A 17,098-nucleotide genomic window follows, 5' to 3' on the forward strand; every position below is an offset into this window, starting at 1 on the left:
ATTATAACTATCAATATATTTAATATTCATATAGACATAAAGTAGGATAGAGATTAACTATTTAGAAAGTTAAAGTACAATTAGTTAAGAATTTAAAAGTGTATAATTATTTATTAGAAAACTTATATTATGCATTTAAAATTAATAATATGTATACATCTAAAAGGGATGAGGCTAAGATCGGATCGTGCATTGGGCTTGATGGAATGGATACCCCTCAGTCCTTGGTTTTTAACCAAAGAGGCTAGGTGAAAAAGGCTGACCTCCAAAAAAAAAAAAAAAAAAAGTAGTAGACTCCAAAAATATGAAAATGAGGTAAAAATATTTGAATATAAGTGATTGATATGTATAATCTTAATATATTAATGAATACAAACAAGCCTATCAAGTACAATAAGAGCCCATTCTAAATTATGTGTCCTTTCTAGTGTTGATATTTTCCTGAATAAAATGAACATAAACTAGAGTTAGGGGAGAGGAACCAGTAGTGGTGAGGGTTAACTTCGTCAACATGTAGCTGCCACATGGGATGTCATAAGACTTTTTTTTTTTTTTTTTTGAAATATAAAATGGACATTGAACTACCTACAACTAAGGTTTGAAGGTTGGACTCATCACACAACTTGTTAAAATAGTGCGCCTAGTGAAATGTGCCAAAAAAATGACTTTTTGAACATTACAAAGCTTAATCTAAAAATCTCAACTAATTGAATTTAAAATTATCATTTATTGTTAATAAAGTATCGTATAACTATATGAAATGTAACATATATGCAACTTAAATGGACCAAATTATTATTATTAATCATAAATATTTGTTATATATAACTTGTATATATAACACAAAAGGACAAATACTTCAACATAAAAAGATTATTTGTTGTTATAAAAATAACACATTATTATATATAATACAACTTATATCCAACACATAGGGATCATTAGTTGGACACTATTTTTTTTTTTTTTTTGACAATCCCACATATTTCATGAGAAAATACAAAGAATTTATTGGTATTCACCTTTTATACTTGTGATGATACATATTGATATGGTTTATTTTATGCACATACATTGCTACCCAAATAGTTGTACACATAAGAATAGTATGTGTACATTAACATATCAATGTTTATTTAAGTGAGCATATTATGTTTTGAATGACATACATATATTAGATAGCTATGATATTTTGTTTGAGACAAAAAGTTATTTATTTCACTTATTAATGAATTCATTTATTTATTTTTTCTATAACATTTATAAATTTTCATTGTTCAAGTATTGGTATATTTTTTTATCAAGATTTAGATTTTTTATATTTACAAATAGATCATAAAATGTGTTGGAAGATTGGAATTTATGTTCACCATAAAGTGATCAACTACTGGACCCCCCTCTCCCCTACAAAGATGTCAAAGATGCCAAGAAATATAACAGCTGTAACAGCTGTAACAACAGCTTTACACAGAATTATGAGAACGGCAATATGCTTATTACATCTTTACACAGAATTATGAGAACGGCAATATGCTTATTACATCAATATTATTTTCACCATAAACATGAACGTATGGTGATAGATACTGATTAGAGGCAGAAATATGGTGAAGGATTGAGAGAGACCTTTTATTTTGGAGGCGCCTGAATATGGCTCTGCAGGGGGATCCTAGCAGTGGATACTGCAATAAAACTGGTATTTACTACAGCAAGCGAAAACCCCTGTTCCTTCCCCAAGACGAGTACTTGAACCTCCCTTCTTTCCTCTCCCAGCAACCCCACACTGGTAATATTGCCTTCATTGACTCTGCAACAGGATACCAAATCACCTTCTCCCAGCTATGGCAGAGTGTCAGATCTTTAGCAGCTGGGTTAGCCCAAATGGGCATCAAGAAAGGCGATGTGATTCTCCTACTCTCGCCCAATTCAATCTACTTCCCCATCATCTCTATGACAATCATGTCCGTGGGTTCAATTGTCACAACCACCAATCCACTTAACACGGCTGCGGAGATCACAAAGCAGGCCAGAGACTCGTCTGCCGTCATGGCCTTCGTTGCACCACAACTGGTAAACAAATTGGCTGATGCCAGCCTACCATTAGTTCTCATCTCCAAGATGCCAGGCTTGAGCCAGGAAACAACCAGCAATGGCGGTTCCTCTGCCACAAGGTCTTTGGGGGAGCTAATGGCGACAGATCCTGCAAAAGCCCCAATTGTGAGAATAAAGCAGGATGACACAGCTACCTTGCTTTACTCCTCTGGAACCACTGGACTCAGCAAAGGCGTCATCTCCACCCACAGAAACCTCATATCCATGGCCTGTGTTTTTACAAAGCCTTCCACTTATAACAATTGCTTTTTGTGCACTGTGCCCATGTTTCACATCTATGGTCTTGCAGCTTTTGCATGTGGGCTGCTGGCCACTGGGTCAACTATTGTTGTTCTATCCAAATTTGAGTTGGGGGAAATGCTTGGGGCCATTGAAAAGTACAGAGTGACCTATTTGCCTCTTGTACCTCCAATATTGCTGGCTCTAACTAAAACAGAGGTTGCTAGGAAGTATGATTTGAAGTCTCTGCGTTCTGTACTCTCTGGTGGGGCGCCCCTCAGCAAGGAGTTAACTGAAGAGTTTATTGCTAGATTTCCCTCCGTCACATTAATGCAGGTAAAGCTGGTCCTCTTTGTTTTGTGCCTTTCTTGACCCACCTCAGTCGTGGTAGACGAAAAGATTCTGAAAGAATGTCATAACAATTGCTAGGTGATATCAAACATGAATGTGTTCAAAAATTATTATGACATCTCTTTCTAGAAGAGGTTTTATTTTTGGTTTTCACTTTTAACAGTATGAACATTGGAAGCCTGGTTTTCTTCTCTGATTGGAGCCACAGGGTTATGGGCTGACGGAAACAACAGCAATAGGAGCATCAACAGACAGCCAAGAGGAGAGCAGGCACTATGGAACAGCAGGCATGTTGTCCCCAAATATTGAAGCAAAGATTGTGGATCCTCATTCTGGTCTTCCCCTCCCTCCAAATCAAAGAGGAGAATTATGGCTTCGGGGCCCAACAATTATGAAAGGTGTGGATTTATTCCTTCCTTCCTTCCCTAGCTTTTTATTTTTCTTCCTCGCAGTGAGGTATGTATGCTCCTCAAGTCTAAACTTTACCCGTGTTTATATTTCAAGATGGTAGGTGTAACATGTCATACACCTTACGATGGGCCTTTTTGTTTCTTTTCCTCTAAGTCGATCATTGTCACGACTCAATTTTCGACATGCTTGTAAGTGTAATATGAAAACAATCCAAAACTCTGGTTTGTCAGCAAAATGTAATAAATAATCAAAAGATTCAAGCTTTTAAAGTGGCTTTCATGGAAATTATTCTTTAGAAGTTTGCGGAGTTCAAATATGATTGAGTCTCCTTCCATTGTTTTCAACATGCTTTTAAGTGTAACATGAAAACAATCCAAAACTCTGATTTGTCAGCAAAATGTAATAAATAATCAAAAGATTCAAGCTTTTAAAGTGGCTTTCATGGAAATTATTCTTTAGAAGTTTGCGTAGTTCAAATATGATTGAGTCTCCTTCCATTGTTTTGTTTTTTCGTTGGAAATATTGAGTTGATATTAAGGTTCAAAGATGGTATATGTTGAATAACCATTATCAAATAATTAATTATAACAACTTTATATTTTAGTCATATTAAAGAGAAGATTTCTCACTCACAGAATAGAAGTTGAAAAATTGCCTTTCTGTATTTGTAACTGAAGTCTCAAAGGAAGTTGTTAAAGTTGTTGGCAGAGCAGCAATCAAATTTGATTAATTCACAATACTAGGAAACCTACCATATTTAAATTTGTCAGGAGTGCCACAGAGATATTATTCACCCAACGAGAAATGAAAACGCAGCCCACAGATGAGACAAATGATGAAACTAGAGGACAGAAAGTAGGTGTTAGAAATAGGAGATCATAAATTGTATTAGGAAAAGTTGCCTTTCTCCCACCATGGTTAGTTATTCAAAATAGAGTGGAAGGCCGTTATGTCGATATCTCATAAGCTCAACATATAACAATTTATCATAATGACAAAATAATTAACATTGCCATCTAATAACATATATGATAAAATTCTAATCAAAGTATATAAAGTATTCGACTCAAGTCGAGTCATACATAGTCTTAGTCAAAAAGTCAATCACATAATAAGTCCGTATAAAAAGCATGTCAAAAATTGAGTCGTGACATCCCTCCCCACTAGGAAGAGACATTGACCCGATGTCCATCAATATCCAATGTTCATCGTAACATAAAAGGAACTACAATAGCAACAAAAGTACTAATCTAAGGAAAAAGATGTGGAAAGGACTGATGCATAACATCAGCATCCTCCCACGTAGCACTATCAATAGAGAATTGGTCCCATTGGACCTTATACTGCAAGATGTCTCTGTCATGCACTCGGATAGTGTGCTCATCCACGAGGCGGGTAGGTAACACCTGCATTACCCCTGGATTTTGAACCTACAAGGCACGCCAATCAAGAATATGAGATGCATTCGGATGATATGGCTTCAACAACGAAACATGAAAAACATTATGGATACGGGCTAGAGCTGGTGGTGGAGCAAGTCGATAAGCCACATGACTTATGACCTCCAAAACATCAAAAGGTCCAACATATCTCGACGCAAGCTTAGAAGACTTGCCAAAAGAGATTGAACTCTTATGCAGACACACATTTAGGAAAACTTTGTCCCCAACCTAAAACTGTCTAAAAGTATGTTTCCTATCTGCATAGCTCTTTTGCCTGTCTACAACTTCCTTCAGGCGGGCACGAATCATAACCATCTGTTCTTCCATCTCCTTGAGCATCTCAAGACCAATCACAACTTAATCCTCCACTCTATCCCAACTGATAGATGTGCGACATTTACGCCCATAAAGTGCCTCAAAAGGAGTCATTCCCTAAGATGCATGATAAGAATTATTATATGCGAACTCAACCAAAGGTAGATATTCTTTCCACTTATATTGATGATCCATGCAATACATACGAAGTAAATCTTCTACAACCTGATTCACCCTTTCTGTTTGACCATTAGTCTGCAGATGATAAGTAGTGCTGAAATTTAACTGAGTCCCCAATGAAGCATTCAAGGTCGTCTAGAACCTTGACGTCATTCTTGTGTCGCTATCAGAGATGATAGTCTCAGGTACACCATGTAGCCTGAATACCTCTTGCACAAACTTCTTGGCCAATGCCAATGATCCATCCTTCAAACTTCCTGGTATAAAATGTGCAACCTTGGTCAACTTATCGACCACAACTAATATAACATCATGCCTTCACCTAATCATAGGCAAACCTTGTATAAAATCCATAGAAATCACTTGCCATTTGTATTCTGGTATGTCATGAGGATACAACAATCCATCCGGATGAATATGTTCAGCCTTAACTCGTTGGCATTCTAAACACTGGGCAACAAAAGCAGTCACATCATGCTTTAACCTTGGCCAAAAATAAAGTGGCCTCATATCTGCAACCATCTTAGTCACTCTAGGGTGACTTGAATAAGGAGTACTATGCATTTCCTCCATCACAATTTTCCTCAACCCTGCACGGTTGGGAATATACATATGACCCTGATATCTCAGAAGACCCTCTGTATCAAAATTGCATCTGTCAAAACAGTGGTTAGATGGATCAGTGTGCAATGCGGTTTTAACCATCTCATAATGGTCATCACCTGCAAGGTTTCCAATAACATGCTCTTTCAATCGTGTTCTAGTAGTAGATATAGAAAATATATGTCTTCTCCTACTGAGAGCATCAGCCACCCTATTCTCTTTACCCTTAATGTACTCAATACCAAAATCATACTCACTAAGGAATTCAAGTCAACGCCTCTATCTGGCATTCAAATTCGGTTGAGTAAAGATGTATCTCAAACCCATATGATCTGTTTTTAGCTCAAATGGTTTATCAATAAGGTAATGCCTCCACATTTGCAATGCATGAACAATGGCAACCAACTCAAGATCATGAGGTGCATAATTAACCTCATGTTGCTTTAGCTTACGAGACTCATAAGCTACAACACTACCTTCTTGCATCAAAACTCCACCTAAACCATCACTTGAAGCATCAGTTATCACAGTGAAATGCCTGTTGGGATCGGGAATCACAAGAATAGGAGTGGAGGTGAGCTTCTATTTCAACAACTGAAAAGCTCTATTACACTCTTCAGTCCATACATATCTCTTCCCTTTTCGTTGTAGTGAGGTAATAGGTGCTGCAATTTTCGAAAACCCCTCTACGAATTTTCGATAATAGCCTACTAAACCCATGAAGCTCTGAATTTCACTCACATTTTGAGGAACCGGCCATTCAAGAATAGCCTTAATCTTGGAAGGATCCACTGAAACTCCATCAGTAGTGATGATGTGACCAAGGTAGTGAATTTGTTTATGATAAAATGTGCACTTGGTAAGCTTGGCATACAACTTCCTATCACGAAGACATTGCAAGACAATACATACGTGCTCTTAATGCTCCTCCATAGATTTTGAATAAATTAGAATGTCATCAATGAAGATTTCAGCAAACTTATCCAGACAATCTTGGAACACGCTATTCATAAGATTCATGAATGTTGTAGGTGCATTCGTAAGACCAAAAGGCAAAACTACAAACTCAGAGTGCTTGTACCGTGTTCTGAATGTTGTGTTGGCTATGTCTTCATCCTTAATCCGTAGTTGATGATACCCAGATCATAGATCTATCTTTGAAAATACCTTAGCCCCTTTCATTTGATCAAAAAGTTCATCTATCTGTGGAAGTGGATATCTGTTCTTTATGGTAACCTTGTTTAACATCCTATAAGCAATGCATAGGCACAAGGTTCCATCCTTTTTCTTTGCAAAAATCACCGGTGCTCCCCATGGTGACACGCTTGGATGTATAAATCCTTTGTCCAACAACTCTTGCAATTGAACCTTGAGTTCGTACATCTCGGTAGTGGTCATCCTATAAGGTGCCTTAGATTGTGGCTCAGCTCCTAGCTTAATATCAATGGAGAAATCAAACTCTCTCTTAGGTGGTAACTCGGGTAATTCTTCAGGAAAAACATCTTGAAACTCCTGCAATATTGGGTAATCCTGTATGGAAGGTATAGGATCTTCAAGATCTTTCACTTGTGCAACAAAAAACTGACAACCCTTCCTCTTAGCCTTTTTCAATTGCATAGCTGAAATATGCCTAAGCACTATTGGCCTCTTAATTCCATTCACTATCATTGGATTTCCAAAATCATCCAGGCATTTAACTAACTTATCTTTGCAATTTACTATTGCCTTATGCTCAATAAGCCAATTTATACCAAGTATGATGTCATATGACCCAAGTGTAGCTACATATAGATTTACTTGCATGTGAAAAGTTGGAAGTTCTAACTCACTGCAGGATAGACATTGCTCTACTCGACGCTCTGTCTGATTTCCATACTCAACTAACCAAGGGTTTTCCATGTAACCAGCTCTAATTGGAAGTTTAGCTACTACACTAAGATCCACAAAAGACTCTATAGCATAGTATCAATCAAAATGGAAACTTCACAACCGTAAAGCTTACCAGTTAACTGCAAAGGAGCTCCCTGAAACTCTACCTGCCTATAGTCCACAGCTGCATGAATCTGGTGTTGAACCTTTGGTCCATTCCTAGGTGCACTCCTCTGAGGGCATCTAGCTACATAGTGATTACCTCCACATACAAAGCAACCATCACGAGGTCATGTTTGAGTTGTTGATTTATCATTCCTGTTCCAGTTCTTGTTATAGTTACCATTGTTATTCCTATTGTTGTTACCTCCTCTACCCCTATTCTGACCTTGGAAATTCCTGTTATTGCCCTTTTGTGATTCTTCTTGTCCCTTCCCTTTCATGTTATTCATCTACTATCGACCACCCTGCTGCTTATTATTATCCTAAAATTTTCTCTTGAAAGATTTGTTGTTGTAGGCTTTTACTGGAGCTATATCTTTTAACCATTCTTTGTATCTTCTCTCAAAGAACTTTTCTATAAGTTGTACCTTATTTCTGTTAGATTAGGTGAAAAACTAATCTCCCAAGAACACCTGCATGCATAACCCTGTCACATGGATGAAGCAAAGAACAGAGGCAAGGGAAAATCAAGGAGGCCAAAAAGCCAGATCCATCTTATGGACATGCAAAGAGCAATATCTCATATAATCCAATAAGTGAATGAATAAAATACAAAGAGGTGAATCCTTATAAAGGAATCACGAAACCCGAAAAGGGAAACTAAAGCCTAAAAAAGCTAGGGTTGCACAATATAATTAATAAAATATTAATTATATGCACCTACAAGATAGCTTAAAAAAACTAGAGTAATAGGCAACTTAATTAATTAAATCAAAGTGATTTAATTAATAAGTTAGAACAAATAATTACTCAACACCCCCCCTTAAGCGAAGCTTGGGAGGAAGCTAACCTAGCATAGCTATGAAAGAGAATTGGGTCCCAGCAACAAGGCCAAATCAGGTACCCAATCACAACAAAATCTCTATAAAGAGGAGAAATAGAGAAAACCACATAGGAAAAACCCTACTCCAAAAAGAGATAGCAAAGAATGTTCCAGAAGAAGGAACAAAGAGATTAGAAGAGAATGATTGAAGCATGAAGAACCGCAAAACTCTGTCAAAATGCTGATCTGTAAAACCTCCATGGAAATAGAAGGCATGAACCATCAACCAAAGGAACCTCCATCGAAATAGAAGGCACGAACCATCAACCAAAGAAGCATAGAATAGCAATATAACCTCCCCTTAAGGCAGGTGAGGCGACAGGCAGCTGAAAAGATGGGCCAAGAATCTCCTACAACACAGGAGCCAAACACATCGAGAGTGAGGTACAAAACACTAATAAAGGCACATGCCATCAACACTGCATGAGGAATTAGAGAAAGAGGGCCTATAAGAGGCAAACAACTATCCCCCCCATGGCACTTTATAAAATAGTGCGAGTACAATGAATCACAATGATGAAAAGGATTCTGAAACGCAAGAGTGGCACTTTATCTCAGTGCATTGCATAAAGATGCTTACAATGAATATCAACAATGATCAGGAAAAACATAAGGCTGAAACAACAGAAGGTAAAGCCCAAAACAAAGCAACTGAAGCAACAAAATCGATCTCCGGATCTGAAACAAACAGAATATCCACCAAAATGCTAAAATGCAAAAGACTAAATAGGATGTGCCTGGAACAGAATCAGGAACAACAACTAGCATCACTGGAAAGAGCACAGAAAGAGCTTTCCAGCGATATAAAGAAGTCCAAAATCGGAGATTGGAAGCTCAAGATACGCCTCCCGGAGTGCAAAATAGAACATCCGACTTTGACTGCCAAAACAGGCAACCAAACTGCATCAAAACTCAAAAATACCTATACCAACATCTCCATCTCGGAACCAGCTTTTCGGCGCATTTTTTGAATTGAAAAAATACGTCCATATGCTCAAGTTACGGAGAAAAAACCTCCAGGGCCTCTAAAAATGCAAAAAATTATTTTTTTTTAAAAAAAAATAATAAAAAACAAAAATCTTTAAAAAAAAATCCCTCCACCGCCGACGGAGCGGCGGCCGGGCGGCAAGAGGGTGTAGGGCTGCCACGGGGCAGAGCAGCGGTGGTGGCCGCCGGCGGAGCCGCTGCGGGCCAATGGCAGACCGCTAGCGGTGGCCGTCAGCGGTGACTGCTAGCGGCTCTGCTGCGGTCAATTAACTGCTGGTGGCTAAAACAGCCAAAAAAAAATTTTTTTGCAATTTTTTAATTTTTGACGCCTCGTACTGCGTGCAGGGGGCCGTACAGCCCTGTCGAACAGAAAAATTTTGCCTCCTAGACCAACGGTGTCCAAAATGGACAAATTTTATATGAATTTTGACTGTAAACGGCCTTCCGGATCCAATGGAAGCGTCCGTTTGAGCCCAAAGTGCTCCAAATTTTTTTTTAAAGTTGTCCGTACGGCCTCCCACTGCTTCGAAAAATGCAGCTTCTGAAACGCTTCAAAAAACCACGAACAGCGAGCAACAAGCTAGCTCTGATACCATGTTAGATTAGGTGAAAAAATAATCTCCCAAGAACACCTGCATGCATAACCCTGTCACATGGATGAAGCAAAGAACAGAGGCAAGGGAAAACCAAAGAGGCCAAAAAGGCAGATCCATCTTATGGACATGCAAAGAGCAATATCTCATATAATCCAATAAGTGAATGAATAAAATAGAAAGAGGTGAATCCTTATAAAGGAATCACGAAACTCGAAAAGGGAAACTAAAGCCTAAAAAAGCTAGGGTTGCACAATATAATTAATAAAATATTAATTATATGCACCTACAAGATAGCTTAAGAAAACTAGAGTAATAGGCAACTTAATTAATTAAATCAAAGTGATTTAATTAATAAGTTAGAACAAATAATTACTCTAACAATTTCCACATAGGATGATTGTATATCTACTATTTATTTATTCACTATTTGTTTGTTTGAATGGAGCTGATCTAGAGCGTATGATTTTCTCTTCTAAAGTAGGTGAAGAGTAACGAACAAAAGAATGTAATAGTTGTGCTTACTATATCAACACAATGAAAATTTCGAATGGCAAGTGTAAAATGCATGGAGAATAGATTACGTGAATTTGAAAGAATAAACAGATGAAGGATTGTCAAAGTAATAGACAAACATTATAGTTCTAGAACCCAACTGTCCAATTAAGTAAGAGAAGTGACAAGAATAGTAGAAGAATGATGTTTGTATTTAATTAAATCTGAAGGACTATAGTCATCATCTTATGTATCATAGGTGAATGATAGGTCGTGTTTTACATTAGGTTCTTTTATCCAACCAAAACTGTTGTCATGAGAAGAGGAAGATGTATCAAAAGGAGAAATAAGAATGAACCACCCTTAATATACTTTTGTACTTTATTTGTTAACTCTTTGTATTGATTAGCATAATGGCATGACTTCCCATGACATGAGAAAGAAAGTTGAAGTGAATGGCCATGGGTGGAAGATTTCCTAAATAGAAGAAGAGTACGAGTGGTTTAATTATCTTGCATTAGTAATGTCAGGTATGTTCAAGAGGTTCACCATGATGTAAAATTTATTTCTTCATGTTTGTCTTTATTTCTTCTGTACTCTCTGGTGGGGTGCCCCTCAGTAAGGAGTTAACTGTACCGTGTTCTGAATGTTGTGTTGGCTATGTCTTCATCCTTAATCCGTAGTTGATGATACCCAGATCGTAGATCTATCTTTGAAAATACCTTAGCCCCTTTCATTTGATCCAAAAGTTCATCTATCTGTGGAAGTGGATATCTGTTCTTTATGGTAACCTTGTTTAACATCCTATAAGCAATGCATAGGTGCAAGGTTCCATCCTTTTTCTTTGCAAAAATCATCGGTGCTCCCCATGGTGACACGCTTGGATGTATAAATCCTTTGTCCAACAACTCTTGCAACTGAACCTTGAGTTCGTACATCTCGGTAGTGGTCATCCTATAAGGTGCCTTAGATTGTGGCTCAGCTCCTAGCTTAATATCAATGGAGAAATCAAGCTCTCTCTTAGGTGGTAACTCGAGTAATTCTTCAGGAAAAACATCTTGAAACTCCTGCAATATTGGGTAATCCTGTATGGAAGGTATAGGATCTTCAAGATCTTTCACTTGTGCAACAAAACGTTGACAATCCTTCCTCTTAGCCTTTTTCAATTGCATAGCTGAAATATGCCTAAGCACTATCGGCCTCTTAATCCCGTTCACTATCACTGGATTTTCAAAATCATCCAGGCATTTAACTAGCTTATCTTTGCAATTTACTATTGCCTTATGCTCAGTAAGCCAAACTATACCAAGTATGATGTCATATGACCTAAGTGGAGCTACATATAGATTTACTTGCATGTGAAAAGTTGGAAGTTCTAACTCACTGCAGGATAGACATTGCTCTACTCGACGCTCTGTCTGATTTCCATACTCAACTAACCAGGGGTTTTCCATGTAACCAGCTCTAATTGGAAGTTTAGCTACTAAACTAAGATCCACAAACGACTCTATAGCACAGTATCAATCAAAATGGAAACTTCACAACCATAAAGCTTACCAGTTAACTGCAAAGGAAATTTATAGTAAAACCCCCCTTTTCTCAAGCGGTTTTTGTATTCAATTTTTGCATGTTTTGTTTGTTATATTGGGATAACTTCAACCTCACATGAAAACTGATTAATGATAAAACAATTTTTCTTGATTATTGATCTTTCTAGAAATGATCTCGAGCTAGCTGTGTAATTGTTAGATGGCCCTTTTATTACTAAACCTTTCGGAAACTTTTCCTGTGCGGCCTGGATTGCTCAGATCGAGAATTTTGGCTCTCCAAAGTTTATCAGAAATCCATCATGATATGAGTAAGGTTTCAATCCAGCTCCTGCTCCATCCTCGGATGTAAATCTTGAAACATAAATCTTCAATTCTATAGCCTCTGATTTGGATGTGTCCATCTAACTGGTTGATGATGCAACTTTGTGTATATGAGTCTATTCATGCCTTTTAAAATTATTATTTTTCTGATTCATGCAGACCTGCATATTTTGTCTTTATTTTTGAGGAGACCCAACCATCGTATTAGTGGTTGAATTATATCATGGACAGTAAGACGGGGCATATTATACCTTTCGCTGAATGGGCACAAAATTATCTTCACGCTGCGAGTTTGGCGTTTTATAGCAGTTTGTGATTGGTGTTGATTTGAATGCTCTCTTTAATATGGCATATGATTTTGATTTTGGATTTTCTTTTATGTATATATAATTATTTGGAAGTTTACCTTCAAAATGTACAAGGTTTAGAAATCTTAGTTGGGATGGTGTAAACGAGTAGAAAATATATCTACCATCCGAATGGAAAACGATGTTTTAGATTATTACTAAGAAACATTAAACATCAATTTAAAACGGTAGAATGGATAAGTATGGTTATTTGGGAGAACAGTTGAGTTTTTATTTATTTATTTATCTAGTAGAGTTGTTTTGTATATGCTACATTGCCAATGTATTTGATGTTCACTGGGATCCATGAGGTTGTATTGGGAGTATAAAAAAAAAGAATAAATGATTCTTGGAAAGGGTGTTGAATGTGGAATCAAGGAGGAGGGTAATTTTGAAAAAAATTATATTTTTATTCTTTATATATTACCTGCTAGTCTTTTACATTACACTGGTTCATGATGCTTGGCCAAAACTTTCATGCATATGTTTGAAATGCATTTGGTTATTATTTCATTGTTTTCCCTCTTCCACAGCCTTGTGTATGTTCTACTAGACATATGTGTAAGCAGATTAGACACATAGGCTACACCAGATTTTTCCGATCCAATTGTGTCGAGTTGCTAGCCTTTTCGTGCCAGGGTCGGGTAGTTCTCCTTAAACGGAGAACTTCGGAGAGCTAACCACTCCATGGTTGGGCGATACAAGCACTTAGACCACTCTTCCGTCTCATGATAGCGGATGGACATTGTTCCAATGGCTCGGAGATGAGATTACATACAGATGGACACTAAGGTTCGATGGCATGTTATTTTATGTGATTTATGTTATATATGCTTTATATCATATGATGTACTGAAGATACATTCATATTGACGTGCAGGTCGACATAGTCTTGACAAAAGATGTTATGTTCATATGATTCATTTCCAGCATTTATACCTTGCTTTGTATATGGTTCGATATATGGTCGGATTTTGTATTATCAAGTGTATTTTAAAAGAATGATGATATGTAATAATGAATGTGATTCCAGTTTTCTCGACTATTCATCGATATGTATAGATTTTTACATCTAAGTAATGGATATTGAATTATATAGTTATGTGAATAAATCGACTTTTGACTTTTCAAATTATCATATATTTTCCGCATAGTTTTCCGCATCTTGAGGTTTTTTTTTTTTTTTTTTCACTTATCTGGCAATTGTTGTGGTTCGCAGACTTTACAATCATGAGACTTATAAGATGTGCCATTGAATTGCAGGTTACTTCAGCAATCCAGAAGCAACTGGATCAGCAATGGATGAAAATGGGTGGCTACGTACAGGCGACCTCTGCTACATTGATAATGAAGGCTATCTCTTTGTAGTGGACAGGCTCAAGGAGCTCATTAAATACAAAGCTTATCAGGTATTTACAAAGCATCATTTGCTTCAACAGGATTGATTGGCTTGCAATGTGCTCTTTTGGATACATTGAAAAACAAAATTAATCCATTTAACTGATCAGAGTCATGATGATTTGATATTGGTGTGCACTGTGATTTTATAGGTTGCTCCAGCAGAATTAGAAGCACTTCTCCTTTCTCATCCTGAGATTGCTGATGTAGCAGTGATACCGTAAGTAAGATTTGGCTTCCCATGAAACATTTCCAATACTCATCTCAATTAAACATGCTTAAATGATGATGCCTCATTCAGCCCTTATTCAGAGAACTCCTTTTGAGCACTTCATCGGTAGTTATGAAATTGAATTTGTTATGCAGGTTTCCGGACAAAGAAGCAGGGCAAGTTCCAATGGCGTATGTAGTAAGGAAACAGGGTAGCACACTTTCTGAAGATACCGTTGTCGACTTTGTTGCAAAACAGGTCATTTGCTGTAGAAATACTTAGACTTGAGTTTTGATTTCTCATTATTGGATTGGAATTTTAAGAATTGCTTCGAACTCTTCAAGTAGCCTGAAATAATTATGAGTATGCCTAATTTCAGGTGGCACCTTACAAAAAGGTTCGAAGGGTGGCTTTTGTGAGTGAGATTCCAAAAACTGCGGCAGGGAAGACGTTACGAAAAGAATTGATCAAACTCTCCACATCTAAACTTTGAATGCAAAGGATTTAAGTATCCAGAATCTCTTTGAACATGCGAAGATAACCATTTTAGATAGAGGAAATTAGAGCATGGGAAGAAAACATCCGACTGTAGAAAATGCAAGCGGATACTATATACAATGAAAAAGGCCAAAATCAGAGTGTTTCCATTTTGTGTGTGCTAATAGCATCCTAGGAAAATATAGCTGAGACTCACTCCTGCTTGTTTACAGTCGGGACAGAAAATTAGTGTTCCCTAGCAAAGAAAATTGTACCCTGTCCCCCATATAAATATTAGAAATTGAGATTGCGTGTGCTTACAAACGTTCTTCTAACAGAAAAAGTGTGAGACTACTTTCATGTAGGCAGCAATTTCATATGAAAATTTGGCTTCACTAAGGGTCCGATTGGTTGCTGGCATAAGAATTGAAAATTAGAATAGAAAAATGGAATGGGAATAGAATTAATTAATTTTTTTTAAAATATAAAAGTTCAGATTGGAAATAGGAATGGATATTCCAGTTTCAACTATTTTTTGGCATAGACATATGCTCATTTTATGGGCAAAATTGGAATATGTCTTTTTATTCCCAATTTTAATTGAGCGTACCAAACAGCGAATATAAAACATATTCTAATTTTCTCTTTCTATTCCACTCATATTCCAGCAATCAAACGGGCCCTAATCAAGCAAGAGCAAATGGTTGTTTGTTGTAAATTGATTGTGGCTATTAATCAGATCCTGATTTAACTCTATATAGTTTTTTTAAGTCAAATTCATTAATTTATATTTCATGAGTAGTGATTCAGATATGAATCCATCTTTTATGAGAATAAATGGAACACTTAGCACTCATTGAATCTCGGTGATGCACCGGTAATAAATGGAACACTTAGCACTCATTGGATCTCGATGATGCTCATAGAGGTGAAGCACTAGGAATAAATGAAACAGTTGACACTCATTGGATTTAGGTGATGATTACATAGGTGAAGTACTAAGAAGTTCCGGTGCTTAGCATCACGTAGATCCAATGAGTGCTAAGTGTTCCATTTATTCGAGGTGCTTCACCTCTGTGAGCATCACCTAGATTCAATGAGTGCTAAGTGTTCCATTTATTCTCATGAGAGATGGACTTGTGTGTGAATCACTACTCATGAGCATCACCTAGATCCAATGAGTGCTAAGTGTTCCATTTATTCCAAGTGAGATGGACTTGTGTGTGAATCACCATTCATGAAATATGGCTCAATGAGTTTGACTCAAAAATTATATAGTTAAATCCTAATAAAAATATCACAAAATGACTTGCTATGGAAATATCTCCTACTTAACCCATTAATCAAATTGTTTTTAGTTATACAAGTTTCTTGATTATGTCATTTTTACACATTCTTTCAAACAATCTCCCTGTCTATTTGACCAAATGAGCTTAATGATATATGCAAAATTGAAGCATTAGTGACGGGAAGCAACTCAGTCTTAATTTATCTCATATCTTTGATCAACTTGTTGACCTTGGTGGATTTCTGTAGTTCTCTAGAGTTGTCTTTTAAGCTCCTTTTGTGTTGAATTTCTTTGTGTTTCAATAAATTTTATCTTTCTTTTAGTTTAAATGAAATTTGGATTCACTAAATTTGTAGGCAGTTTTAAACTTATAAAAACTATAATTGAATATTTTGACAACCCAATATTTTGTTAAGTAATTTATGGCAAAGTTGTCCCTTTCATAAGGAACAAGTAAATAATAAGGATTTTTAAAGCATTTTGTCTAAATTTGTTTTTGTATACATCATAGATTTTGTCATTAAATCAAATGTCTTTTGAGCATAATCTAAACTCTTTCCAATATGAAATTAAAATGAATGATATGCATATAATAAATGTCAATAAGACTTTAGAAATGTTCAAATAAATGAAATTGGCATGAGTGTCAAAGGATGGAACAAGGGAAATTTATATGAAAAAAATATAAAATAATATTATTGCAAACAAATATATGTATAAACATAAGCTAAATATATATACTAGCAGTTGCACATTAATGTACGTGCAACAATGAGCCGATAGGAGTGATTTGTTTTGTTGAATGAGAAAAAGTGATCACATGTAGTAATTAGAACATAATTAAATGACTTCCCAAAGCTTTAAAAAGTTAATAGCATATTGAT

The 17,098-nt window shown here is 36.5% G+C and overlaps 1 protein-coding gene across 1 annotated transcript; it reads left to right on the forward strand.

Moving 5' to 3' along the window:
• Window positions 1–1,438: 1,438 nt before the first annotated feature.
• On the forward strand, window positions 1,439–15,250 carry LOC149554590 (beta-phenylalanine coenzyme A ligase-like). Its single transcript, XM_089828648.1, has 6 exons — window positions 1,439–2,667; window positions 2,891–3,080; window positions 14,104–14,249; window positions 14,391–14,458; window positions 14,605–14,707; window positions 14,829–15,250. Exons 1-6 carry the CDS (start codon window positions 1,651–1,653, stop codon window positions 14,940–14,942), a joined length of 1,638 nt encoding a protein of 545 aa, XP_089684774.1. The 5' UTR covers window positions 1,439–1,650; the 3' UTR covers window positions 14,943–15,250.
• The last annotated feature ends 1,848 nt before the right edge of the window (window positions 15,251–17,098 follow it).

This window comes from Cupressus sempervirens, chromosome 5 (assembly GCF_028749045.1).
Source record: "Cupressus sempervirens isolate cs-2001-9-10 chromosome 5, ASM2874904v1, whole genome shotgun sequence".
Taxonomy (NCBI): domain Eukaryota; kingdom Viridiplantae; phylum Streptophyta; class Pinopsida; order Cupressales; family Cupressaceae; genus Cupressus; species Cupressus sempervirens.

Bases quoted from the DNA above. Each gene is read 5' to 3' on its own strand.
- LOC149554590 (XM_089828648.1), top strand. From the start codon at position 1,651: ATGGCTCTGCAGGGGGATCCTAGCAGTGGATACTGCAATAAAACTGGT. The intron at 14,250-14,390 runs GTATTTACAAAG...GTGATTTTATAG, and splicing joins TTAAATACAAAGCTTATCAG to GTTGCTCCAGCAGAATTAGA. The intron at 14,459-14,604 runs GTAAGTAAGATT...TTTGTTATGCAG, and splicing joins GCTGATGTAGCAGTGATACC to GTTTCCGGACAAAGAAGCAG.